This window comes from Juglans regia, chromosome 13 (assembly GCF_001411555.2).
Source record: "Juglans regia cultivar Chandler chromosome 13, Walnut 2.0, whole genome shotgun sequence".
Lineage (NCBI taxonomy): Eukaryota > Viridiplantae > Streptophyta > Magnoliopsida > Fagales > Juglandaceae > Juglans > Juglans regia.
In genome coordinates, this window is record NC_049913.1 from 39,691,503 (window position 1) to 39,719,294 (window position 27,792).

Sequence of the window (27,792 nt, forward strand, 5' to 3'; positions counted from 1 at the left end):
AATGCCCTCACAATCTAACAAAATGGGAAAATGATCTGAGTATTCTGGTGGTAATCTCTTCTGACATAAGTCTGGGTACAGAGTCTCCCAAGAAGTTGAGATTAGAAATCTGTCCAACCTTGACCCCCCTCTACTGTTAGACCACGTAAAAAACCCCCCAACCAAAGGTAGATCAATCAAGTTAAGATAAAAAATCAATTCCGAGAAGTCTTCTATCGCCTTTGTCAACGAAGAAGCCCCCTCCCTCTCACAAGGGAAACAAACAACATTAAAGTCCCCGCACATGACCCAAGGGAGTTCCAATAAAGAATACAAACCCGCTAGTTCCTCATACAAGTAACTTATTTCTCTATCAACATTAGTCCCATACACTCCCGCAAGAGCCCACCCCCACCCATCCTCAATATTCTTGAAAGAACCAACAATAGAAGAGTCCCCAATGCAAACCTCTACTCGTTCCACCACTCTCCTATCCCATATCAACAACACCTCTCCTGAGGCCCACAAAGAAGTTAAATAGTTCCACCCCACAAACGAACAACCCCATAAACTATGAATAATGTTTCTATCGACAAGATGCAATTTGGTCTCTTGAAGACACACAATGTTAACTTTCCAACTACTGAGAAGGGATCGAATGCGAAGTCGCTTGTTAACATCATTGATCCCCCTAACATTCCACGATAAAATTCTAGGCTTCATAAGATAAGCAACTCCCCTGCCCCTTCGCCCTTTCCCTCCCAACACTACCCTCCTTATTATCATAATTGATAGTGCACAACAATCTTTTCAGCTCTCTATCTTTTTTAACTATTGACTTCAAAGCTGCTGATCTGCCTCGATAGCCACTAGAAAGGCCTTAAATTGCTCCTCATAGCCATCACAAGAAATCCCTTCCCACTGCTGTAACTCCACCACCTTTTTCAGCACCCAATCTGAAGACTTAGGAACTGGATTAGGTGGAATAACGCATAAAGGGATGGGATTACCTAGCTCCTTTAGATTATCTCCCCCACACTCGCCAATCACTATCTGAAAACCCTCTGAATATCCTACTAACCCCACACGTCCCCTGTAGCTCCACCACTTTCTTAACCCCCTTCTGAAAATCGTCTAACAACCCTGCCCCTATTGATTGAGCCAACTGTAACTCACCAAACGACACCTTTGTGGATTTCCCGATGCCACCCTTGCCCATTCCACTGTCAACCATACCACCCATCCATGACAAGCTCCCTTGAAGGAACCTCCCCCACTGAAGGGCTGAACTGCACAGAAGATAGCCTGATCTCCTCATCTGAAGCATCCCCACCGTCAAGCTCCTTTAATAGCTCTCCTTCCTTGGTTTCCTCCCGTCGATGTGACTGTGCCAACCCACCATGATGGGTGACGACGACCAACGAAACTTTCTATGCCGGTGTGGGGTTCAACAGGTCACGTGTTGGCGATGCGAGAGGGTGTCTAAAGCCCCGGGCAGAAATTTTGGTTGGCACCCGATTCGTTTGCCTCCATACCCTTTTTGGGCCTAAACCCTGGCCCAACCCAGTTCCCTTAGATGGCCCAGCTTGAACCGCAACACTGAGTATTCCCCTCCCTGCTCTGAAGCCCAAATCCCGGCCCAGGCCCATCTGTGATACCCCCTGACCCATGACATTGAGGCTTCTCATCCCTTCTTTAGAGCCCAACTCTTGGCCCAGGCCCATCTGCGAAACCCCCTTCCACTTAATGCACTGTTTATTCCAGATTATGTCTTCCAACAATACCCCCACTTTTTCCTCCATATCAGCCAACGCCTGCAACATCCTTTCCTCATTCGAACCCACCATCTCTCTACCATCTCCCTCAAGCCTCTATGCGACGTTCGAAATAGCCAAGCCTGGTATTTCTGCCCTCCCTGCATGCTTCGCAGCTTGAGGCAGCACCCTTTGGACTTGGAGCACGTCCTTGTATGACTGAGAACCATCTGCCATCGTCAAAGGTGGGAACACCTGTGATGCACTACCATCTCTTCCAACCTCCATCGACATGCCTGCCTGCTGCAGCCTACCCAAGCCACCTTTCACTCTGTTTTCCTCACCCGAAACAAATGATGGAGAAAAGATCTCCTTCAAGGTTTCCTCAAGATTCCTCCACCCCTCCCCCTTCCTCCCTTCCAACACCACGACTAGGCCTCTCTTCTTCTCTTGGCCATACTCCGACAAAAAGAAGATCCTGCCATAGTGATTGCAGCCCCTCTGCACCACAAGCACCTGGTTTCCTTTTCTACGAGTTCTCAGGAACTGAGATGAACCCACTAAAGCTACACATTCCCTCACCATTTGAACCCAACCACCCTAGAGCTTCATGATCAATAGAAATATATTTCACCACATGGCGACTGCTCTTCGTGATTCTCCACCATCTCTCGTTTTCTCTCTTAAACGCAAATGACTTCTGATCAATGAGTACCTCTCTTCAAAAACCCCATCGCAACCAACCAACACCACAAACCAAGAGAAACAACACGCTAATCTCCGCAAGGAATTAACGCCATTAACGTAAACCCTCCACTGGGGACCTTCAGTGTGTAAGACTAAGAGTTCAGGTGAACTCAATCCACTGCAATGCACTTGGTGTATCGATGCACAAGTTGATGCTTAGACAACTCTACTTAAAGTTTGCGTATGCAAGTATTATAATTGATCAGCTAAACACTTGGAACATGAGATGAAACATCATTAAACAAACAAGTTTATTTTATAAATAAAGTTTTGGTCGAGCCAATAAAAATCCACCCTAGGACCTTTCCTTGCATTGTTATTATTGTAGTGTGGAAAACCTCTGTCCCTCTCTCTCCTCCAGGCACCTATAATAAATCTTAGATACCTGTACAGCTTTGCATGGTTTACTGCATCTATTTTGGTTAGAATTTAATGACCAGTTCAAAGACATTATAAAATGGCTTGAAGAACCAAAAATATGTTTGGATTATATATATTGTGCAGAAGTTAGCCTAAGGTTCCTTATCAAAAAAAAGTTAGCCTAAGATTCTGTTAAATTTGTGTATGTTGGAGGGAAATTAACTTGGGGCAGATTTGGAAAATCTGTCTACATGTGCTTGGTGGGTTTAAGATTTGGCACAATAAGCAAATTAAGGGCTTACAACTTAGAATTGTTAAAGGCAGTGATTACTGTTTATGGTTCAGCTGAAAAAATTTCAAAGACAGCAAGAATTCTGGGCAGCAATAAAATTACATATGTTACGGTTTGTTTCTTTGGTTAATTGGTGCAAAGGCTAAACAGAAAAGATGATAATAATCACTCTAGACATTGAAACCTTCCATAAATAAAAAAGGGACATACTTTACCTCTCAAACTACCACTTCTTTTGCAATATAACCATCAACCAACCAAAATTACCAATTCGCCCCAATTTGAAACATAAGTTGCAATTTACCCTTTGAAACACCCATTCCCATAAGTCAGGAATGTCACATACATTCATAACATAATGCCTGGTAAAGAGATTCGAGATCATAAAAATACCTCATTTATTGAATCATAATAGAAAAGCTGAAACATAACAAAATGACAAACTAGTTCTATGTGATAGTCACTTATTCAAATGTCTTAATCATAAATTAAGCCCATGTGAAAATAACACTTATTCAAGGTCTAAGTCTCTGAAAATATTCTACTCCTGGCACTCCATCTCTGTATCCACACAATTATCATTTGGACATTAAAACATAAAATCGAGAAACAAATGAGTCGAAGACTCAGTAATAGCACATCATACTGTAAACTTAACTTAACATCAGGCTTAACTAAGAAAACATTCATGCGTAGACATACATACACATAGCATATTGACCATTCATCTGTAACATAGGTGGAATTAACATAATCATAGCAATACATGTAACATGATGCATGAATGATTGACTCCACGCATGGCTTATTCATCTTGTCTTTCACTTAGTGGCCATCATAACCTACGTGCATTGGTCCAATTGTCGTTGGTTGCATATAACATATCATAACATATGGTGAACCACACTTGGGTCTGTGGCACCTCATAACGGTGAAACACACTTGGGTCAATGTTATCACATAACATATGGTGAACCACGTTTCGGTCCGTGACACCGCATACATATCATAATATGTAGTGAAACATGCTTTGGTCTGTGTTATCACATAGCATACATGTGGTGGACCACGCTTAAGTTTGTGGCTTGCACATCCACCCATAACATAAGGAGTGAAACACGTTTGGGTCAGTGTTATCACATAACATATGGTGAACCACGCTTGGGTCCATGGCAGTGCATACATATCATAATATGCAGTGAAACACGCTTTGGTCTGTGTTATCACATAACATCATAGCATACATGTAGTGGACCACGCTTAAGTTTGTGGCTTGCACATCCACCCATAACATAAGGACAATCTTAAGGCTTGCTCATCATTCATATGTCTCCTTAACTTTCATAATGCATGTGAATCTATTGACCTCATGAATTTACATGGTGTGACATATTCATATACATGGCATAACATTAAACATGGCCTATTGACATGAGCCTTACGTAACATAGCATAGCATAGACATGGCATAACATGATCTAAGCATTACATAAAGTAACGCGAACATTACATGGTATACGTGTGATTTTCATGACATATCATCCATTCTAACAACAATCCATATCAACATAGAACATAGTCTCATTCACAAGCATATCATTGTAATTCATCTAGGTTCATGAAAAGGGGCTAACCTTGAATTGGCTCGTAGCGTAGCATAGGTAAATATCACATTTTTCATGCAAAAACAGAATATTTACAGCACACATAAAGTTATAATCATGCTACTTGCCTGTTAGCACTGCTTCTTGAATCTCACTTCGCAATTCGATTCCTAAAAGAAGTGCTAAACGTTACTAAATTTCTAGAAACCGTGTCGTAATATCTTAATTAATTATTCACACGCTAGGGAAATTAATCTAATAAAATATTTAGTTATATACTAAATTTAATAGATAGTAGTATTATATAATTATTTAAATACTAATATCACATCTTAACTTTAAAATTAGAACTTAGCAGCGTAATTAGGCTTAATATAAATCTATTAGATATGCTGAGTAAATCTCAATTTAAAAAATAGGTTTAATCACGTTACACGTTTTAAATATAAAATTTAACCCTTTATAAAATTACTGCTGTAAAATGATTTGTAAAAACATAATGTAGACCCTTGAGAAATTGCTATGTAAATTTGAATACTTAAAACATGGCCCACAATTAAGGCAAGTCCAATATAAAACTCAATCCCAACTTAAAAATACATTTCCGATTAAACATCAAGCCCAGCCCACATAAGGAAATCAGCCCACGTAATGAACAAGGTTAAAACATAAAATCTGTCATAGATGATAGAAGAGCAAAAAACTTAATGAGAATAACTTCACACAGGTGTATCAGTTATTCTCCAAATAACAGCAACCAACAGTAGCATGGCACGTAGGATATACATCTTTCCAATGGTGGGAGGCATTGTAGAGGAAAAAATAAAAACCCAAGGGTCTGTCGAAACCGCAACTCACCCCCCTCTCTCTCGCCTTCCTTCTCCTTCCCACATTCAGAACCCTAGCCCTCTCTCTCTCTCTCTCTGGGTTCGCCATTCATAAGAAAGATGGGTTCCTTATTTACAGTTTGTCTTCAATTTACAGTTCATCGAATCAGGATGAGGAAGGCAAAGATTTCAGGTTTTATTTTGACTTTAAGCATTTAAAAGATGCAGCATCTGTGTTGGACCATGGTCAATTTTGGTCAGATTGGAATTAATAAATGGCAGAAGAAAGATGGGTTGTTTTCCCTCCTCTTCTTACTTCTAAAAAAGAAAACAAAAATCTGTATTTGGACCCAGCTTCAAAAACTCATCTCAGATTTATCCATTGGACAACTTCTTTATGGATTTGCGAGGACAGGACAGATACAAGAAAACAAAAATCTGCATTTGGACCTAGCACAGGACAGATACAAGATCAGTTCCTCTACAGATCAGATTGGAGTAATCGCCTACAAAAGAGTTGTATTTTTATACCATGTGATTTGCAGAAGTTGCAGGGTATGGTGCGATGGTCTGGGTTGTGCCGGTCTGGGTTCGCCGGAAGGGTTGCTCCTCCACCGGCGTACGGCGTGCGGCTTGGTCTCCGATAAGTCTCTATGGCCAGGTTCATCCCTTTCTGTAGTTCACCCATTTCTATGGTGCGGCCAGGTTCATGCTAAGACCATGTGCTCAGCTGATGTGTCATTTTACTATTAGTCTCCGATAAGTCTCCCTTATAGGATATACCGGTCCAAAGAGGAACTGAAACTTAATTGCTCAAAACTTGCATGTATTTTTCAGTAAAGCTAAAAAAAACAAAACTTGCATGTACTTTTCAGTAAAGCTAAAGAAAACAAAAAGGCATGAACAACTGAAAGGAAACAATCATTCTCTGGAGAAAAGAAGGGCCATGCGACGAATCTGGGGTGACAGGAAGTGACCTGCGACACAAGTTTCTAAGAGAGAGAAGGAAATCGTAAACACTAAGTGAGAGAAAAATGAATTTTGTGGTCTTTAGACTGAGAACCATGATGAAAAGAGAAAGAGGAAGATTCCGGCTTGGGCTCACCAGGACAGTGGGAGTTCGACGGGAGGCGACTGGCCAGCAGTTTCTGGGTTGCCGAGTGGTATTCTGACTTCCCGACGGTGTCCTCTGGATGATTCCGGTGAGGTGAGAGTCTTGGTTTGTGTAAGGAAGACTACGGTGGTTTTTTTGTATAGGAGGGAATTTGCTTTCACTATGCGATAGGGGTTCTAGCTGCAGAATATTGTGGGTTTGGTGAAGGGAAATTGGGGGGAACATAGAGTATATATGTGAGGGTTTTATGCTTGTAAAAAAAAAAAAAAACCACGGTTACAATTTTGAAAGGTTTTCGGACAAGGAAACAAATCATCCCGAGAGATAGGGGCGTGAAGAGGGTGGTGGACGAATCCTCAAATAAAAATAAACTCTTAAAAATTGGATTTTAAACTAATAATAATACTAGTAATAATAATAATAATACTTATAATCAAAACCGTATGTTACACCCTTTTGTTATGATCTAACCGTTAAGATGGACAAAAAATTCTGGGGCATCAAATGATCTTAATGGTTGGATGTTAAAGGAGGGGGAAATTGGAAAAAGAGTGGTAATTTGGGGTGATGAGGCAACTTTGGTTGTGTGGTTGTCATGTTGCAAAAGAATTAATAGTTTTAGGGGGTAAAGTGTAATTTAAGCTAAAAAACTCATTTTTTCTGTTTATCACTTTATCTCTCTGAAATTATTTGAGATCAAATGCACATTTATGTATACTTTAGATCTTAACACCCGCTGGTAGGACTAGAACTCCTAGTTTTATTAGTAAATAAACTCCTAATTAGATTAGATGAAAGCCCACACATAAGAACCTATAAGTTAAATAAAACTCCTTCATGGAAAATAAACCTGTGGCCCACAAGCAGCTGAATGATGCAAATATACTTAATTCTAGAAAAATCAAATAGTAATAAACTTACTAGCACGGACACTTATTTTCTCACCAAGCGGGCTTATTGCTTGGTTTTGCATCTTAGGCTTCCAAAGAGAATCCTTTGTATCCAACCATACTGGAGATGCGATATTACTAATAATCCATTAAAATGGTAAGACAAAGTGTGATCTGGTAAATTGGTAAGGAATTGCACGATGTACTATTGAAGATCAGCAATTATTTATCATCTAAGGACCTCACTATAATTATCTGTTTCTTCAACCACATTCTGCCCCCCCCCCCCCAACTCTTTCTTTATTTAGTATAGTTGGTTATGTACTTATTTCTCTTCTATGCCAGGTCAGACACCGAGCGCCTACAGAGTCTTACAGAAAAACAAGCTCAACAAATTGCTGAAAATACTCTGTACATCAAAGAGTTAGAAGATAGAGAGAGGGTGTTAGCTCAAAATGTGATTATCTATTTTGTCAAGAAATTGGAAGTTTTCTGGGTGAATTCCTAGAGCATACTCTTGCCAATTTTGATGTCAGTTCTTTGTTGCTATAGATTGAAGAACTATTGGTTGAAATAAAAGAAATCAACGCCGAGGTTGCTAGGTGGAGGGAAGCGTGTGAGTTGGAAGTGGAAGCTGGGAAAAATGAAATTATAGAACGTAACAAAGTGGTAAAGGTTTATTTGTTTTTTGATATCAGTGCTTCTCGATATACTGTTGTTTTGTGTGTTAGCTAGCTATGTAGTTGCATGCTTTCTTTATTTTATTTTTTTTGCCAGGCAATTGGAATAAAGGGGATTTGCCCTGTGGACATCCCACACTGTTCCATACTTGGGATGGGTTGAGGTGCCACCTAGCAAAAGGACCATAGCGCTTTCTTGCTTATTAGAGTTTTGCTTCATGTGTCTCATTAGCCAGAGGTGTCATGGTGTGATTATGGTAACTAATGCAATGATTATTTTGCACATGAAGCTTGTAGTCTTTCATGCATTTAACTTGGAAATGCAAGCAGCTCCCTTTATATTACAGATGGCCAAAGTACATTAGTCTATGAACTCAAATGCTCCCAAATTCCCAATTCCTATGAGAGCTCTGACTAATGCACAAAGGTACAATGTTAGCCACATCACCAACCTTAAGTTGAAATAACATCCTTGGCTAGGGAATGCTTCAATTTTGACTTTGCAATCCAAATATAAGTTCTAAGGGGACTATAAAATGGCATGCTGCATGCTCAAGCTTCAAGACAACCATTGTTCCAATATTTTTTATTTTGTAGAATAGACCCTGCCTCCCAAAAACAATTGGGGAGAAGGTACTTGACATGCCTATGCATTTGCATGGCTCAGATTTTATTGGGTGCTCTATAACAAATAGATGTGATGTGGGGAATATGTAAATTGTATACAAAACAGGGGATAAAGATTTTAATTTGTTGTATGATATCAATTGGAGTGGTATGTATAAATGCAGGCGTGGATATTCCCATTTCTTTTAACTTTTGGCCTCATCATTTATGTAGAAGAAAGTAAAAGCATCAAAATAATATTAAAGCAGTCGAATGGAATAATGAAGTTTTAATAAATACAGAATATTTGGCAGATGAGCTGAATGCTTTGGATTGGATTTTTGTTGTTTGTATTCACTGATTATGAATTGTATAAAGCTTCAATTAGGAGGGTGTTGCTTATCCACGTCTGATCTAACAAAAGTTGAATGGTTGATACTTATTTCATACCGTGGTTGAAAATGCTATGCTGAAATCCTATGGTTTTGCTCCATAGGGTGTTTATATGGTAGGAAAAAGTTTTCTCTCCATACACTCTCGCACTGAGGATGAGTCTTGGTGTTTAACAACGAGATCATCATGGTGTACTCAAGACAGATTCTTATAGAATCTAAGGTTTTCGTATTGTCTGAGGAAGGTAGACGATGGATTTGCTTAACAGAGAGAAGTTGGAAGGTTACAAAAGCACTGATCTTGGAGATGCTCACGGCGAACTAGTTTATTGGAGCCCTTGAGGATTACTCGACTGGAGATAAAAAGGAATTCTTTGCAACCTCATGGGATGGTAATAGAAGCTACATTGCGCAAAGATGTTCCAATGCTCAAGGTCGATATATGGCACTGGTGGAATATGGCGGTGGTGGCAGAAGGAATTTTGTCTTCATACCTGAAGCAATGGAGGGGAAAGGGTGGAAAAATTGGCGGAAGCAATGAAGGAAGCTTACAGTAGCTTGGATAAGGAGAGAGAGGCTGGTTTCTTAAGGTCTCAATATCCAACACAGAAAATGCTGATGAACACTATGACTAAGTCCTACGCAGAGGTGGTCCGGTCATCGGGGCTTACTGCTGGCAGTGATGAAACAGAAACAAGTGCTCAAGGAGAAGCAGCAGCTGCAGTACCAGGGATGAAGAGCAATTATGGAATTTTGAAGGCAAAGAAGGCAGCCGTTGTGGATGTAGGACAGAGACATTCATAACCTGAGCAAGTCTGCAGAAATAACATTGAAATGGTAAAAGGCCCCCTAACCAAGAAAGGACGCACAAAAGGGTCTGAAGATCTTCCTCTTGTTAAACAAGATCTGCTATAATTGAGGAGTCTGGTCAATGTAATGATACAGTGGGTGGATAAGGCCATGGATAGGGGCCTGGGCCTAGGCTTGAGCCCGCCACACTTAAGCTTCGGCCAAAGTGGGCCGAGACAAAGAAGATTTACTTGGGCCTAGAAAGGTAAGGCACCAGCCCAGCCCAAACGCTGGTTGGTTAAGCAACCCAGCCCTCCTGTAATGGGCCCAGTGCTCATTATTGGCAGACACGCTGACAACCTCCAATCACCAGCCGGCGACCACAAAAATCATTGCCGGAAGCAGGTGACATGGTGGGAGGAACTTTTGACAATGGGCTACCAGAGTTGCCGCTGGAGTTGACGTTGCCGACGGCGTTAGAAGACAAGACAACTCATTTCCGGCGTGTAAGTGGCTCTCGGTTAGAGGAAGAGTGGCAGAACGAGGTGGTGACCTTCTCTGTCATAGAGGGAAGTCCCACTTCTGCCTTGGTTGCACTAAAACCTCAAAGGGTCACTGAGATGCTGATGGAGGACAACATTGAGACATTGGGAGTTCAGGATACCCAAACCAAGGCTGGCACTTTGGTAATATTCACACAATAACAAGGAGGTGGTGGTAGCAGATGGGATGAATATTGAACACAATAACAAGGATTGAGATGAGCCTACCCGTTTGAGTTCAATCATTCCGCTGAAACACCAGACTTTAGCTTCAGATTGGGTTTTACTTGAAGCTGAGGAGAGTCAAATGTATGTAGGACTCCCATGCATTGGCTTTGAAGATAAGTTTTTGGCTCTACTTGCTGCAATTGAAGCTGGACAGTCTAATTCGGACATGAAATGCCACTCAAACAAGAAGAGGGCAAGGGAATTGAAGTGACTTGTTCGGTGAATTACGAAGGGAGTGCAAGTTGTGGAGGGACAAAGGGTAGGCCAAAACCAGAGGTTTTATGAAGCTCAAAATAGTCTCATGGAATGTAAGGGGGTTGAACGAGATAGAGAAGCGTACCAAAGTCAAAAATCAGCTTCATGGCTGGAAAGCGAATGTGGTATGTTTACAAAAGACAAAAATGGAACTCATCTCCCTTACCATAATATAGAGTTTGTGGAATTGTTGTCATGTAGGGTGGTCATTTTTTCCGTTGAAGGGGGCTTCTGGAGGTATTTTGGTAATGTGGGATAAAATGGTGGTGGAACAGACGGATGAGTGTGTGGGGAGATATATGGTGGCTACTTCTTTCAAGAATGTCGAAGATGGTTATCAATGGTCTTTTGCCGGTGTTTATGGTGCTAATTCTAATACCAAGAGAAGAGGCTTGTGGGATGAATTGGTTGGACTTTGTAGCCTATGGAGCTTTCCTTGGTGTATGTGGGAGGTTTTAATGTCAGGTTTTAATGTCACACGCTTCCCAAGTGAACGAGTAGGAGGTCCCCTAGCTCTAGTTTAGCAATGGCAGATTTTTTTCCAACTTTATCTATGAGCAAGGCCTTCTAGACATCCCTCTAGTTGGTAATTTCACATGGCCCAGCAATAGAGAATATCCAGCTCGGTCAAGACTTGATAAGATTCCTCATTTTGCCTGGGTGGGAAGCACACTTTTCGGAGCTAATCCAGAAACGACTCCCAAGGTTGTGTTCGGATCACTTTCCCATTTTCATCGATTGTGGAGGCATTTAGGGAGGTAAAAGATATTTTAAGTTGAAAAATATGTGGCTGAAATCAGAAGGATTTGTTGAGAGAGTTGACAATGGTGGTCATTTTATCTTATACAAGTCAACCCTAGTTATGTGCTGTCCCTCAAGCTAAAAGCTCTCAAGAGGGACTTGAAAAGGTGGAATGAAATGATTTTTGGAAATGTGGAACATCGAAAAAAGTCGAAGAGAAAAAAGTCCCTCTTCGACAAATTACAAGTTTTGGAGGATGTGGAGGAGAGGGAGTCTCACAGAAGAAAAGAATACTCGCAAACAGCATGTGACATCGGATATTGAAAGTATGACTTTAATGAAAGAGACTTTATGGCGACAAAAATCAAGGACTTTATGGCTAAAAGAAAGGGATAAATGTGTTACAGAGATACTTTTATGCTTTCTATATCTAGATAGTATATCAGATAAATAGATAACGTGTACAGTAAATATACTCTTCGTGTACAGTAAATAGACTTAACGTGTAAATAGCAGCTAACGTGTATAGTAAAACCAGCAGCAATTAAGCGCTGGTTTCAATGCTCGGTTGTAACCCTTTTCTATATAAATGAAGGAAAACAGTAGAAAGAGGTATTTAGACCAATCTTGACATGGTATCAGAGCCCCTAATTTGATATTCATCTTTGTGATCTTAATCCTTGAATGTTGGCTTGTTGCGACGGGAGGAATTTTTTTTCTCGCTGTTTCCGCAAGTTTCTCTTGCTTTTCTTTTTTTTGGTATTCTCGGTTTGGAGTCGGAGCTGTCTGTGGTGTTTTCACTTGTGGGCTTGAGTATTTGGTGGCTGTCGGAGTTATTTTGGGTGTTACGAACACTGTTTTGCCTTGCGGGCTCCTTCTTTTGGTGCCTTCTTGTGGTGGTTGGGCAGCTGTGGGGCAGTAGGCCATTTCTGTGGCAGACGGCAGTTTCTGTGGTGGTCGACTCCTTCTGTGGATGGCTGTGTGGTGGTCGGCTACGTCTGTGGTGGTTTGTTGGTGCTTCTTGGCACTTTCTGGGTAGTTTCTGGTGGTCAGCTACGTCTTGTGGCGGTCCGAAAGTTTCTGGGTGTGGCTGTGTTGCAGTCGGGTCTCTCTCTGCTGGTTTCCGTAATTTTCTGGGCAGGTGTCGAAGTATTTCTACTTCGTCCGTAAGGTATTTCTCTCCAACAACTGATTTTGGGCCCTTGTTTCGTGAAGTGCCTATTATTCTTGTGACTTTGGGCCTTTTATTTTTAGTCTGGGCATTTTATTTTGGGCCCCTCCTTGTTACCGTGACTTTGAGTTTGGCTTATTGTGATCCTAATCTTACCACTTATTTGATTGACTACTTAAGCATATTTCTCTAAGTGCTTTTCATCATGTCTATTGAAAATACTATTGTTCGCTTTACTGGAAAGAATTTTCCTATGTGGGAATTTCAGTTTAAGATGTTTTTAAAAGGAAAAGAATTATTAAATCATATTAATAATTCTATTGAAGTTCCCATTAATGAAAAAGAATTTGCTCAATGGGAGGTCAAGGATGCCAAGGTAATCTCTTGGTTATTGGGGACGATTGAGTCCCACCTTGTGACCAATCTTTGTTGTTTTACTACGGCTCAAGCTATGTGGGATTATCTTCACCGTATTACCACCAAGATCATAGTGCTTGGAAGTTCCAATTAGAATTGGAAATTAGTACTTATAATCAAGGCAATTTACCTATCGCACAATTTTATTCTGGTTTTATTAACCTCTGGTGCGAGTATTCTGCCATTGTTCATGCTAAGGTTCCCACTACGGCACTCACGGCTCTTCAAGCAGTTCATGCTGAGAGTCAACACGATCAATTTTTAATGAAGCTTCGACCCGAATTTGAGCCCGTTCGAGCTGGTTTGTTGAACCGTAATCCGGTTCCTTCTTTGGATATTTGTTTGGGAGATTTGTTGCGGGAAGAACAACGATTATCCACTTAGATGGGTATGACTTCTGAGAAGGTCTTTTTTGGGACTATGAATGTAGCTTATACAGCACAAGGCAGAGGGAAGAACAAGTTGCAATGTTTCAGTTGCAAGGAATTTGGTCATATCGCTCGCAACTGTCCTAAGAAAGTTTGCAACTACTACAAGAAAGAGGGTCATCTCATCAAAGATTGTCGAGTACGGCCTCAGAATCGCCAATCTCAAGCTTTTCAGGCTGCTGTACAGTCTTCTTCTTCATCTTCTACGCCACCTACTGTAAGCTCTGATTCATCTGTTCTCACACCAGCAATGGTCTAACAGATGATTGTGTCTGCTTTTACGGCCTTAGGCCTGCAAGGTACGGGTACTAACTCAACTTCTTGGATTGTTGATTCGGGCGCTTCTAATCATATGACTGGTAATACGACGGGTCTCCATGGTGTTCGTAAGTATAGAGGCATGCAAAATATTTAGATCGCTGATGGCAGTACTCTTCCTATTACTGTTGTTGGTAATTTGGGCTCTTCATTTCGCGATTTTTTTGTCTCTCTGGATTGTCTACCAATTTGATTTCTGTTGGACAATTGGTAGATAATAATTGTGATGTTCACTTTTCTCGTGGTGGTTGTCTTGTGCAGGATTAGGTGTCGGGGACGGTGATCGCGAAGGGGCCTAAAATAGGACGTTTATTTCCCTTACAGTTTTCTATTCCTAATGTTGTTTCTCTTGCTTGTACGACTACTGCCAATACTAATGAAGTTTGGCATAAGAAATTAGGTCATCCTAATTCTGTTGCCTTGACTCATCTTATGAAATATGGCTTTTTGGGCAATAAAGATTCATTTTCTTCTTCTCTTGTATCTTTTGATTGTGCTACTTGTCGTTTTGGTAAAAGTAAACTTTTACATTTTCCTGCACATGGTAGTCGTGCGTCTAACTGTTTTGAGATTGTGCATACTGACGTTTGGGGTGTGAGTCCTATTATTTCTCATGGTCAGTATCGTTATTTTGTGACATTTATAGATGATTATAGTCGATTCACCTGGATATATTTTCTCCGTTCTAAAGCTGACGTGTTTTCTGTCTTTCAAAAATTTGTTGCGCCTGTTGAGACACAGTTCAGTACTTGTATCAAAACTTTACGCTCCGACTCAGGGGGGGAGTACATGTCTCATTCTTTTCAAAATTTTCTTCAGCAAAAGCGGATCATTTCCCAGCGTTTTTGTCCATATACTCCTCAACAAAATGGAGTCGTTGAGCTTAAAAATCGTCATCTCTTAGATGTCGTCCGTACTTTATTGATTGATTCTTCTGTACCTTCTAAGTTTTGGGTAGAAGCTTTATCTACTGCTGTCTATTTGATCAATCGTTTGCCTACTACTACTTTAGATTATGATTCTCCATATTTTCGATTATTTGGCATATCTCCTGAGTATGAATCCTTTCATACCTTTGGGTGTGTTTGTTTTGTTCATCTGCCACCTGTTGAGTGTTAAAAGCTTGCTACACAGTCTGTCATGTGTGCCTTTATGGGATATAGTCCTACTCAGAAAGGATTTATTTGTTATGATGCTCATGCAAATAAATCCCGAATCTCACGGAATGTGATTTTCTTCGAAAATCAATATTTCTTTCAGTCTCAAGTTATTTCTAATCCTCCTATTACTCTTCTTTCCGCTTTTGATGATGTGTCTTCTTGTATTAAGCGATTTCAACCAGGTATGGTGTATCATCGACGTCTTACCCCTTCTTCAACGCCCCTTCCAGACACTGATCCGTCACCTGATTCTACGATTCCTATACCTCGGCAGTCCACTCGGGTTACACATCCACCAGATAGGTATGGTTTTCCTCACACCTCGCTTACTGCCACTCTAGACACTATTTCTGTTCCTCACTCTTATACTCAGGCATCCACCCAAGCGTGTTGGCAGCAGGCCATGCAAGAGGAAATCCAAGCTCTTCAAGACAATCACACTTGGGACCTTATAATTTGTCCCTCTGATGTCAAACCTATTGGTTGTAAATGGGTATACTCAGTCAAGTTTCTAGCTGATGGCTCACTGGACAGATATAAGGCCCGTCTCGTGGTTCTTGGGAACCGACAGGAGTATGGTATTGATTATGAAGAAACATTTGCACTTGTTGCAAAAATGACTACTGTGCGGACTATCTTGGCACTTGCTGCCTCGCAAGGGTGGTTTCTTCGTCAGATGGATGTAAAGAATGCTTTTCTACATGGAGATTTAAAGGAAGAAGTCTATATGTCTCCACCTCCTGGCATGTTTGCCACACCTTCCTCAGAAGTTTGTCGGCTACGCCGATCCTTGTATGGACTGAAACAGGCTCCGCGTACATGGTTTGACAAATTTCGCTCTAACTTGCTTGCTTTTCACTTTACTCAGAGTCAGTTTGATTCCTCTATTTTTCTTCGCAAGACTTCTGCAGGAATCGTATTGCTTCTCGTATATGTTGATGACATTGTGATCACTGGCTCCGATACTGAGTTAATTAAGCAATTACAACAGCATCTCAAGGCCTCTTTTCACATGAAAGATCTTGGTCCCCTACAATATTTTCTTGGCCTTGAGGTACAACTTACTCCAACTGGTATGTTGTTACACCAGCACAAATACATGCAGGATGTTATTTCATTGGGTGGTCTCCAATCGGGTAACTCTGTTTTTACTCCCTTGGAGGTAAATCTTAAGCTTCGTCAAGAAGAAGGGGAGCTTCTATCAGATCCATCCTTGTATCGGCAGCTTGTTGGGAGTTTGAACTACTTGACGATTACTCGTCTTGACATTTCTTTTGCTGTACAGCAAGTTAGTCAATTTATGCAGGCTCCTCGACATCTTCATTTAGCCGCTGTTCGTCGCATTATCCGATATCTGAAGGGCACCTCTACATGCAGATTGTTCTTTCCTAAAGAATCTTCCTTACAGTTGGTGGGATATAGTGATGCTGATTGGGCTGGATGTGCAGATACTCGTCGCTCTGTTATTGGCTGGTGCATGTTCTTAGGCAATGCACTCATTTCTTGGAAGAGTAAGAAGCAAGATAGAGTTTCCAAGTCCTCTACTGAGTCTGAGTATCGTGCTATATCTTCCGCATGCTCTGAGATCACATGGCTTCGTGGGTTATTGGGTAAACTTGGTTTTCCTCAGCTACATTCCACTCCTCTTCATACTGATAATACCAGTGCTATTCAGATCGCCGCTAATCCTGTCTTCCATGAGCGTACGAAACATATCGAAGTCGATTGTCATTCTATATGTGAATCCTTTGATAAACATGTGATTACACTCCCTCACATTTCCACTGAACGTCAAACTGCAGACATATTCACTAAAGCTCTTTCTCGGCATCGGCATCAGTTCTTGGTTGACAAATTGATGCTTCTTGATCCACCAGCATCAATTTGAGGGGGGATGTTACAAAGATACTTTTATGCTTTCTATATCTAGATAGTATATCAGATAAATAGATAACGTGTACAGTAAATAGACTCTTCGTGTACAGTAAATAGACTTAACGTGTAAATAGCAGCTAACGTGTATAGTAAAACCAGCAGCAATTAAGCGTTGGTTTCAATGCTCGGTTGTAACCCTTTTCTATATAAATGAAGGAAAACAGTAGAAAGAGGTATTCAGACCAATCTTGACAAAATGCACCAAGTTCTTCTATTGCATGGCTAACTCGCATAGAAGGTACAATGTCATTGAGTCATTATTAGTAGATGGGAGGACTACATTGAATCCGTCTAAGATTGCGGACCATATTACCAACGTCTATGAACAATTACTTTCGAAGCAATTCTCTTAGAGACCATGCCTGGATGGTCTTATTTTTGAGTCGATCGATCACCATGAAACAAGTTGGCTAGAGAGATCATTTGAGGAGGCGGAGGTTTGCAAGGTAGTGCGAAGTATGGCTGGTGATAAAGCTATAGGTCCGGGTGGGTTGACTATGGCTTTCTTTTAAGGTACGTTGGGAAGTAGTTAAAGATGACATCATGAGCTTCTTCCATGAGTTTCATGAACGAGGTACTTTTGAAAAAAGCCTTAATACTACATTCATTGCTCTTATTCCAAAGAAGCTGGGAGTGGTGGAGATTAAGGATTTTCGCCCTATTAGCTAGGTGATTGGAATGTACAAAATTCTTTCGAAGGTTTTGGCTAATAGATTGAGTACGGTATTGTTCGGAAGCTCAAGGGGATTGAGGCAAGGTGATCCTCTACCCCACTACGGTTTGTTTTCATAATGGAAGCTTTTAGTAAAATGATTGCAAGTCTTGTGGAAGGTAGATTTCTTTCTGGCTTTGTAGTAGGGGATGCAAGAATTGACACACTTGAGATGACCCACCTCCTATTTGCAGATGATACTCTTCTATTTTGTGGTGCTAGTCACAATCACGTTCAAGCTTTGCGGGCTTTTGAAGCGGCCTCGAGATTGGAAGTGAATCTAGCCAAGTCAGAATTAGTTCTAGTTGGAAATGTTCCATGTGTTTTGAGCTTCGCCAACATTATGGGGTGCAAAGTCTCCACCTTACCAATGAAGTATCTCGGTCTTCCCTTGGGTGCCTCCTTCAAGTCACAGTCCATCTGGGGCAAGGTGTTGAAAAAATTGGAGCGAAAATTGACGAGTTGGAAGATGATTTATTTGTCCAAAGGTGGTAAGAGTTACTTTGATAAAAAGTACTCTTTCCAATATACTTACCTACTTATCTCTTTTTCCAATGCCATGCAAGGTGGTTTATCGGTTAGAGAAGTTGCAACGGGATTTCCTATGGGGGGAATAGATGAAGAATTCAAGTTTCACTTGGTGAATTGGGCTACGGTTTGTACCCCAATACATGAAGGCGGGCTGTGAATGCGTAATTTTCTGGTTTTCAATAAGGCTTTATTGGGTAGGTGGCTATGGAGATACCATGAGGAGAGGGGAGCTTTGTAGAGAGTTATCATAGATTTGAAATGTGGTGGATTGGGGGGAGGATGGTGCTCAAATGAGGTGAGCAAACCTCATGGGGTGGGGCTTTGGAAACACATCTGAAGAGGCTAGACAAACATCCATCGATACACACGTTTTGCAGTTGGGGATGGTTCCAGAATTAAATTCTGGACTGATTTATGGTGTGAAGATAGTCTTTAAGGAAGTTATCCAACAATATACAGCATCCCACAAAGACAGGAGGCTTCAGTAGTAGAATTCATGTTTCTTTCCAATGGCTCTCCTCAATGGAATATCACGTTCCTTATAGCTGCCCAAGACTAAGAAATTGACACATTTACAGATTTCCTTAATCTGGTGTATAATTGTAGAGTGAACGAAGGAGCTGATACAATTTTGTGGTCACCGTTTACTGTACAATCGTATTATGAGTCCCTTATGAAACATTATACAAGAGACTGTTCCCATGGAAGAACATATAGAGGACCAAGGCCCCCTAAATGCTCTTTCTTTTTTTGTATGGACAGCTTCATTAGGGAAGATTCTCACCTTAGATAATCTATGGAAATGCCAACTCATTGTGTTGGATTGCTGTTATATGTGCAAGAACAGTGGGGAGTCGGTGGATATTTATTATTGCATTGTAACGTAGCCATGAGTTTATGGAATGATATATTTGCTAGGGCGGGGCTCCATTGGGTAATGCCACGAAGGGTTGTGGATTTTTTTGCTAGCTGGCAAGGCATCTGAGGAACCACGCAAATTGTAGCTATGTGGAAGATGATACCGATTTGTCTATCGTGGTGTATATTGATGGAGAGGAATGGTCGAAGTTTTGAGAATCGTGAACGAACAATGGATGAGATTAGGGGCTCGTTTGGATTCATATAGTGTTTCATCTCATCTCATCTCATCATTACAACTTTTTCAAAATTTCACACAAAATATAATAAACAATTCAACTTTTTCAAGTTTTAATTCAACTTTTTCAAATCTCAAAACAATAATAATATTAAAAAATAATATTCTAACAATATTTTATTCAACTTTCAACTTTCATCTAAAACCATCTCATCTCATCTCACTACCAACTTTATTTTTTCATACTCTACTCCATTTGTCAAATGTAATAGACTTTAATGGCATGAACGTACATGATTTTGTTGTATCTTTAGACATTCATGCATGGGTGTTGCTCTTGTATATGTCCTGTGTACTTAGTTTTGCCTATTTTAATAAAATTCTTATTTACTGAAAAAAAATGCAGGCGTGAACCATATGTTTTGTTTCTGTTACATACACTGTTGAGTGCATAGTGTTGTTAGATTGGGAAGTTCTAAGCCAGCCTTTTTAAATACCAAAACTCAGATACTATAACTTTTACTACAACTGTAATTGAAGTTGATGCATATGAGATCCAGGAACCGAAGTTCTACATTGTATCACTGGTATGACATTTCTGGAAGTCGTTTGGTTACATAGATGGGATGAGATAAAAGTTGAAAATTGAATAAAATATTGTTAGAATATAATTTTTGTTTTGGGATTTGAAAAAAGTTGAATTGTTTATTATATTTTGTGTGAAATTTTAAAAAAATTGTAATGATTATATGAGATGAGATAGTTTGAACTGTGTAACCAAATCAGACGTGTTTTCTATGCAATGGAATCATTAATGTTAACTTGGGTGAATAATGTTCGTCTTGATATATGGTATAATTGTATTATCGCAGAAAATAACGTAATTGCATTCAATTTTAAATGCACTTCAATGGTTAAAGTTACTTGGTTGCTGTCTTTTATCCTTGTAAGAAACCTTGTGCAGCAGTGCTCATGAAGTGCGTCTCCAGAATTTAATGCTGATAATTATTCTAGCTCCCCAAACTCTGCATAGCCCTTTCCCTTGATATGTATTCATTTTGAAGCTCAATTCCATTTACATTTCTGTTCCGGTAGGTGGATATTCTTAAGCAAGAGTTGGAGAAAACGAGAGCTGCTTTGGACATATCAAATGGCAAATTGAAGTTGAAAGAAGAACTAGCTGCCACTGCAATGGCTGCCCAGGCTGCAGCAGAGAGGTCTCTGCAGCTATCAGACAGCAGGGCTTCAGGACTCCGTGAACGGATTGAGGAGCTGACAAGACAATTAGATGAAGCAGAGAGCAGGGTGCGGAATAGTCATAAGATAAGGCACGTTTGTTGGCCATGGCGAGCCCTCAAAGTAAATCCTGCTAATGGTGCCACTGGTAGAGTTCAGAATGCGAGAAGGATGCTACCGGAAATGCAAGCCTTGCTTCACTATAACGTGTGATGTACCATAGTCCTTACTAGAAGACGATTGGATTTATTTGAACTGTTCGGTTTTTCTGTTCCTGTGCGTCTTCCTCTTCTCATGTTTATTTATTACTCTCCCCCTCTGCTTTTCCTTTTATGACCAAATTCTCTATGTAAATCGGTTGACTACAAATCTTGAAGCCTCTCCATCACATTATTTTAACACATAGCTTTTCACAACATTTTATATAACAATATTTTAAAATGAGTTATTTTTGTAAACTGCCCTATCAAAGTTATATCATTTTATCAAAATATTTTTATTTTACATGTGTTGTGGGGATATCATTACTCTTTTTTTTTTTTTTTTTTTGTAGCATTTGATGTCTTCTCCCGCAGCTTCATTCACGACTCTCAAAAAAAAGGATGGTAGGAACAATTGTTATATCCCAACTTCTGATATGTTGCTCTTACGTCAGAACATGATGAGAATTACACATTACCACTTACTTTCCTGGGCTAGAATTCATCAGACCAGCACATCTTGACTTGCAGCAAGTGTAGAGAGGAGGGATTCACATCTAATGAAAACGTTGAATAAAAAAGAGTGGAGGAATGGAGAGGAAGGTTGGAGGTGGGGGTCAGGGAGAGTGCAGAACAACGCGGGATATTCCAAAGCGCACACGTGATTTTTTTTTTTTGTCGCAACACGTATAAAAAAAGGGGAAAGAAAAAGTAGATATCAGACTAGACGATTAAGGAAAACATTTCGAAGGCAACTATTAAAATACATATCAGAATGCTGTAAAGTTTATGTATAACAATTAAAATACAGAAAGTCATCAAAATCTCTTAATATGTTAGTTAAAAAGCTCTGCAACCTCCTTTTTCATCATGCCCTTTATCTGTGTAGAAAATCAAAGGCATACACAGTCAAATAAAAACAAATGAACTTATCCTAAAAAAGAGGAATGGAACAAAACTACCTGCTTTGCCGAAAGTCCAACCTCTTTGAGATCATCAAGCTGTGAAACAAGCGCGTTTGAATAAACTATAGGAACTAATTCATTTAAAAAAACAAAACAAAACCAAAAACTCTTCATATTGTTAGTGGGTTGGGTTGGGTTGAGTTGAGTTGAGGTGAGGTGAGGTGAGGTGAGGTGAGGGTTACAAGTTGAATAAAAATATTGTTAGAATATTATTATTTTTCTTTTGATTTGAAAAAGTTGAATTATTTATTATGTTTTGTTTAAAAGTTTGAAAAAATTGTAATAACTAGATAAGATGAGTTGAGATCAATTCATTATCCAAACAAGGCCAATGAGATCAACTTACACTCTTAAAGGGTTCCGAAGATTCTTCACGAAGCTCAAGTATTGAGGTAGCTCTCTTCTCTCCAATTCCCTATGAAAAAACAAACTATGTCAATAAAGTTATAATAAGGTATGGGTTATAAACATTTACAACACTAATGATAAAAATAAGGGCTGCGTTTACATGATTTACACGTAGTGTAAATAAATCACGTAAAAACCAGCCCGTGGCTGTATAGGTACTCCATTTATAAAATTCAAAAGTACTATATACCTTTAGTCTTTTCAAGTCTTCCCTGTTGATTAAATTGAGAAAGGAAAATACAAAGGTTAGCGTGTTAAATAAAAAAAAAATTAACAAATGAATATAGAACTGTGTGCGTCTCATTCAATAGGCCCACAATTGTATATCAACAAGAAAAAGCTTAAATCTGTTTGCTCGTAGATAATCGAATCTGCTATTCCCGTTAGTTGTCCCCTTGATGACTATTAAGTACCCAACTACTCACTTCTCTACGAACTCATGAAGGTTTTTAAATTTTATAATATTAGTAAGCTTTTTGCCGAGATATAAAGTCATTTTATTTAGAGTTTTGATACAAACAGGGGGGGAAATTTACAGGGAAATCAAGGTCTGCAGCAAGATTTTTGGCACTGTTTTGCTGCAGCCCGTGATTTGCCCCTTTTTTTCCCCGAGTCCCAATCATTTTGTTTATATTTTTCCTAACGAGAGATTATTACAAAGATTATCCAACGCCCCATGTCAACGTTGTAGGACATGAAATCAAATGTTATAGCTCAAAATGTTTTCGCGAAAGGATTTCCTTAATAAAAATTTTAAACATATACATAATCCAAAGAACTTCACTTAAAAAAAAGCATAACAATAAACGGTCATTATTTTGGACACACTTCCCATAAATCATAGAAACTTACTTGTCAGCAGTGTTTAGAAACTTAAGATAATCTTGAACAATGGAGTTCTACAATGAAAAAAATAATATAAGAGTTCCAATATGAAAGTCAAGTGAACACAAATCAAATGTATTGGAGAAATGGTTAGATCTAACCTTCATTCCAGAATTGCGCATACTTAATGTTTCCCAAGGACTATGAACATTTGCAACATCCCATCCTTCATTAACAATACTCCAATCCATTATTGGTGTTTTTGGTTCCACAATCTCAGTACACACTTGACCATAAGATGAAGCATCATTCTCTTCTAGCAACTTTATGTGTAATGGAGTTGAAGACCAAAGTGATTTTAAGTTGTTTGATAATTCTCGCAGTCTTGCACTTAACGGTGGGGAAATAACTTTATCGACCAATGAACTTTGGTTTTCCTTGTCCATGCTATGAACTGTAATGAAAACGAACACAAATCACAAATAAATTCTTAATATACATTGATGCACATTGCATTGCTAGCAAATCAGCATTCAAAGATCACGTTCACATGATACCAACCTTGTTCAGTAAAAGATGCTCCATTTGTGCTGCTACTCGCACGAGGACTAGGAGTAATGTCCCCACCGTGAAGACAAACCTTACTAGCCATAAAAACATCCTAAGAATACAACAAACATTTATTGTTAGAGTTTCATAAACGTATTCAAACCATATATTTAATCAAATCACCATATTTGGTTTAGTTACCTTATTTGGTATAGTAGTTTTCACCATATTGGAAGTTGGTAATGAGAAAGCTTCCTGTAAATGATATAAAAAGCACCTGATATCAATGAATATGGTAAGATTGTCTTGATAATGGGACACTAATAAAATCGTACATTTCTTTTCTATTATAAAAGTAGGTACTATACCCTTTAGCGCAACTGCCAATGGATTTTTTCTTATACAGGATATCAATTTACCTCAATCACATCTTTTAAATACTATAATGTACCGAAACAAGATATTAAATTACCAACAAGAAAAAAAATTACCACTTCTGAAAGCACTGTTAAATTTGTAACATTTGGAATGCACTTCCCCTGACAAAAAAGGTGATTACATAATCTGGTTTAGAAATAAGTAAATCTATTTAGCAAACTTATTTGTTATCAAGTACATTCTACCATAAGATAACAAATCTAACTTGCCTCTTCCTGCACCAAAGGTTCATCAGCTGAGTCAATATCTTCCAAGCTGATTGCCTGCAATGATGCTATTAGGCTTATTTACAAGTTGGAAACCCTTTTTTCCAACGTATCCACCAGAACACAAATTTTTCCAAGAACCTCACAATAAGAATAGAACCAGTGAAAGATCCACCAATAATATATTCAATCATTTGCATGGCACAAAGACAATTGGCAATACAGCATAAGCCTCACATTCAAATCAAGAACACATTCAAAGCTTGACTAAGAAGCATGAAACTTGACTTTAAAAAAGAACTTTGCAAAAATCAGAATGAAAATTCGTAAGCATTTTGATTACTTGATACTAAACACAGTAAAAAATAAAGTACCTTTTCAGATTGGGTCTGACGACTACCTTCATCAAATAGTTTCCTTCAAATAAAAAATAAAATGTTTTTAAATGGATACTTACATATATGTGGAGACGAGTACCTATAAAAAAATATATATATGTGGAGACGAGAAAATTACTATGTTTTAACTTGATATAAATAGAAACTTTCTGTACATACCTTCCTTTCATTGTGGAAGCCATAACATTGTCTTTCTTTTTGGAAAAATGCACTTGTGAAGCTGTATGTTTCTTCTTCACAGTGGTGGGAACACTTGCAGGTGGTCCATTTTTTTGTGAGGAAGGCACCATCGGTCTTGTCATACTTTTGGCTTCCTTTGTGAAGCCTGTGACAACTCGATTAATGCCTCGACAAGATCGAGACGCTAAACTTAACATGTACACAGAATCTTGGCAAGAAGATGGGTTCTACATAAAAAAAATAAAAATAGAAAAATGAAGTAATTTAAAGACCAGTTCAGAAACCTATAAATAAAATAAACAGCGTGTGACAATCAAGAGCATTACCAAGCATGTGAACAACAGAATTCTATTCATCCCATCAAAAGAATCTTTTAACATATGAGTAATTTTGCTTTCCCGGTAAGGCACATGCCTTTCGTTGGCATTGAGAGAATAAATAACATTATACATGGCATAAATGGACTTATTAATTTTGGCACTCTCAACAAGATTTATCCCATCAGTACTTTTTCTTCTGCCATCCTCATAACCTGACAACAAGTGCAGCATAACATCAAATAGGAGTAAAAAAATTTGAATAATATTAATAACAAATTGATGAAAGAGAAATAATCAGGAATGCGTAGGAAAACCTGCCAAGTCAACAAAATTCATCTTGCCTACAAGACGTGTGTCTGAATTTTCAGCAGAAGATAATACATTTACTACTAAACCTCTGTGGCTCCTGCGAGGAAGCTCAATTGCAGGTTTTTGCCCTGATTTACATGAACTGCTCCCACTGAAATATAGTCTATAAAATTCTGCAATGGATCTTATAGGAACCTGGGAATGATTTTTTTAGAAGAAGAACATCAAGGAGTGTTCCACGAAAATATATTATTATCGCTTGGTGTAATTTGATAAATCAAAAAACAGCATATAACTTGCCTGGGAAAGTCCTTTATGTTGGATTTTGCCTTTATCTTCCAATATCGAAACCACTGGTTGCTTTGGATCCAAAAGGTCATGAACATGCTCCTGATAAACCTCATAGAAAGAGATAGTAATCGAATTTCGAGTTTGATCGGCCATAGAAAGAATTTTAGACACGGCTAGCGTAGCCAAACCAGGTTTTCCATCGGAGCCCTTGAAAATTGGATTGTAAATATTAAGTCAACCATACATCCGAGAAAGACAATCAATTAATAAATGCTAGGGAAAACCCAGAAACAAAAAATTAAGGGGAAACTAAAATCTCACCTGAATTAAGTAAGTCTTTCCACTAAGTCTTCCTCCACAAGCAATAATAGTGGGATTACATCCTTCAAAAACCTCAAAAATCAAAGGTTTTATCTCTCTCGAAAATATCAAATCATTGTCTTCGTGTTGATCATAACAGTAATCAACATCACAATACTCCTTACAACTGCAAGAGGGGGAAGACAAACTAATCAAACCCTAATAAAACATAACATAATCCTGTGTTCGTTTGTTAAAAAAAATGAACGGTGAGAATAAAGAAATTTTAAGCTTAAAATTTGAAAGAAATGTTGTTTGCAAAATCTAAAAACCTCAATTCATCTATGAAAAACAAGTTGGTAAATGTTCTCTTCGACCGAATCCTTCGTTCAAGATGTACATCAATAATCGAACCAAAATAATTTCGCCCGTCTCCGTACTCTAAACACTAATATAAAAGCCACTCGAAAAAACCAAAAGGTCCCAAAAAAGTCGACAATATAGATTTATTTTATATAAAAACAGAAGAAGAAACAGTAATATAGTAGTCTACCTTCCCGATTGGGCTGGGAAGAAAATCGTAACACTCTCAGAAGCCTCTCCGTTGGGCTTGTTAACGGAAAACCGCGGCGTCGTCGAAGCCCCCGAGTTAGCTGGAAACTCGGCGTGGGTGTCCGTGAAGCCCCGGATTTTGGCTATGACTCGAACTTTTCGACGCGTGATGGCCTTGCTGCGGTCCGATGGAATCGAAGCCATGGAAATACTGAAGGGGTGTGGATCTGAACGCAGAGAGGGAGAAAGGGGTCAAAAGGGTGACTGCACTGACTGAAATTTCGGAAAAACAAAAAGAAGTTTAGAGGGCGCGCTGAGAAAGAGTGGATTTGGATTTATTTTTTTGCCTTTTTGTTTTCTTTTGTTTTTTCCAGTTTTAGTTAAAAAATTCTTGACATAAAATTTTAGACATACTATTTAAAAATATATAATTTTATTTTTTTACTCTCATATTTTATAAAATATAAAATAATATATTTTTTAAATAATATTCAAAATATAAAACTTCTGTATAGTACTGGTCTTAACATTATTATTATGGTATTTGAGTTAAGATTATTATCGTGGGAATAAAGTAGCCGTTGGGGGTTTTCAAAATCCGGCTGACCTGGCGCTCCCAACGATCACAAATGGGCCAACTTGCCCGACTCTTCCTCGGCACACCACAGGTCCACAAGAATGCTTTTCCGCTCAGGATCTGGCTTAGATATTGATTCTTACGGGCAGTTAGAAGCACAGTTGTAAATTCCGTTCCGTCCCAGTTGGAATTTTCTGTTTTGGTGGAGTATTCGGTATACTATACATTCTCATTTCATTTCTCTTCAAAGTCCGGCCCGTTCCGGCCATTCCGGTCAAATTCATGTCATTCTGACCGGAATTAACATTTCGGTTCCTGTTCTATTTCGGATTAATTTTGTAATTTTTTTGAGCTTGAATGATATTTTTATAAATTTTAAAGCTAAATGATATTTAATTAATTTTAGAATATAAAATGTATTTATATAATTTTAATTTTTTTATAACTTTAAATATGTCCCCTCAATTTTT

At 39.0% G+C, this 27,792-nt stretch overlaps 3 protein-coding genes across 3 annotated transcripts; 2 read left to right on the forward strand and 1 right to left on the reverse strand.

The window, feature by feature from the left end:
- The first annotated feature begins 5,707 nt into the window (after positions 1-5,707).
- On the forward strand, positions 5,708-6,814 carry LOC118344272. Its single transcript, XM_035684565.1, has 2 exons — positions 5,708-6,224; positions 6,439-6,814. The coding sequence occupies exons 1-2, from the start codon at positions 5,786-5,788 to the stop codon at positions 6,537-6,539; spliced, it is 540 nt and encodes a 179-aa protein (XP_035540458.1). The 5' UTR covers positions 5,708-5,785; the 3' UTR covers positions 6,540-6,814.
- Positions 6,815-7,886: 1,072 nt separating this feature from the next.
- On the forward strand, positions 7,887-21,262 carry LOC118344258 (uncharacterized protein At3g49055-like). Its single transcript, XM_035684415.1, has 3 exons — positions 7,887-8,024; positions 8,120-8,236; positions 20,664-21,262. Exons 1-3 carry the CDS (start codon positions 7,887-7,889, stop codon positions 21,015-21,017), a joined length of 609 nt encoding a protein of 202 aa, XP_035540308.1. The 3' UTR covers positions 21,018-21,262.
- A 476-nt stretch (positions 21,263-21,738) lies between these two features.
- LOC109021216 (kinesin-like protein KIN-10C) lies at positions 21,739-27,074 on the reverse strand. Its single transcript, XM_019003812.2, has 17 exons — positions 26,747-27,074; positions 26,215-26,380; positions 25,903-26,100; positions 25,608-25,797; positions 25,300-25,505; positions 24,953-25,200; positions 24,770-24,812; positions 24,399-24,452; positions 24,243-24,290; positions 23,953-24,006; positions 23,764-23,863; positions 23,364-23,656; positions 23,230-23,276; positions 22,568-22,589; positions 22,316-22,384; positions 21,967-22,005; positions 21,739-21,885 (listed from the first exon to the last, which is right to left on the reverse strand). The coding sequence occupies exons 1-17, from the start codon at positions 26,947-26,949 to the stop codon at positions 21,841-21,843; spliced, it is 2,025 nt and encodes a 674-aa protein (XP_018859357.1). The 5' UTR covers positions 26,950-27,074; the 3' UTR covers positions 21,739-21,840.
- Between the last annotated feature and the right edge of the window lie 718 nt (positions 27,075-27,792).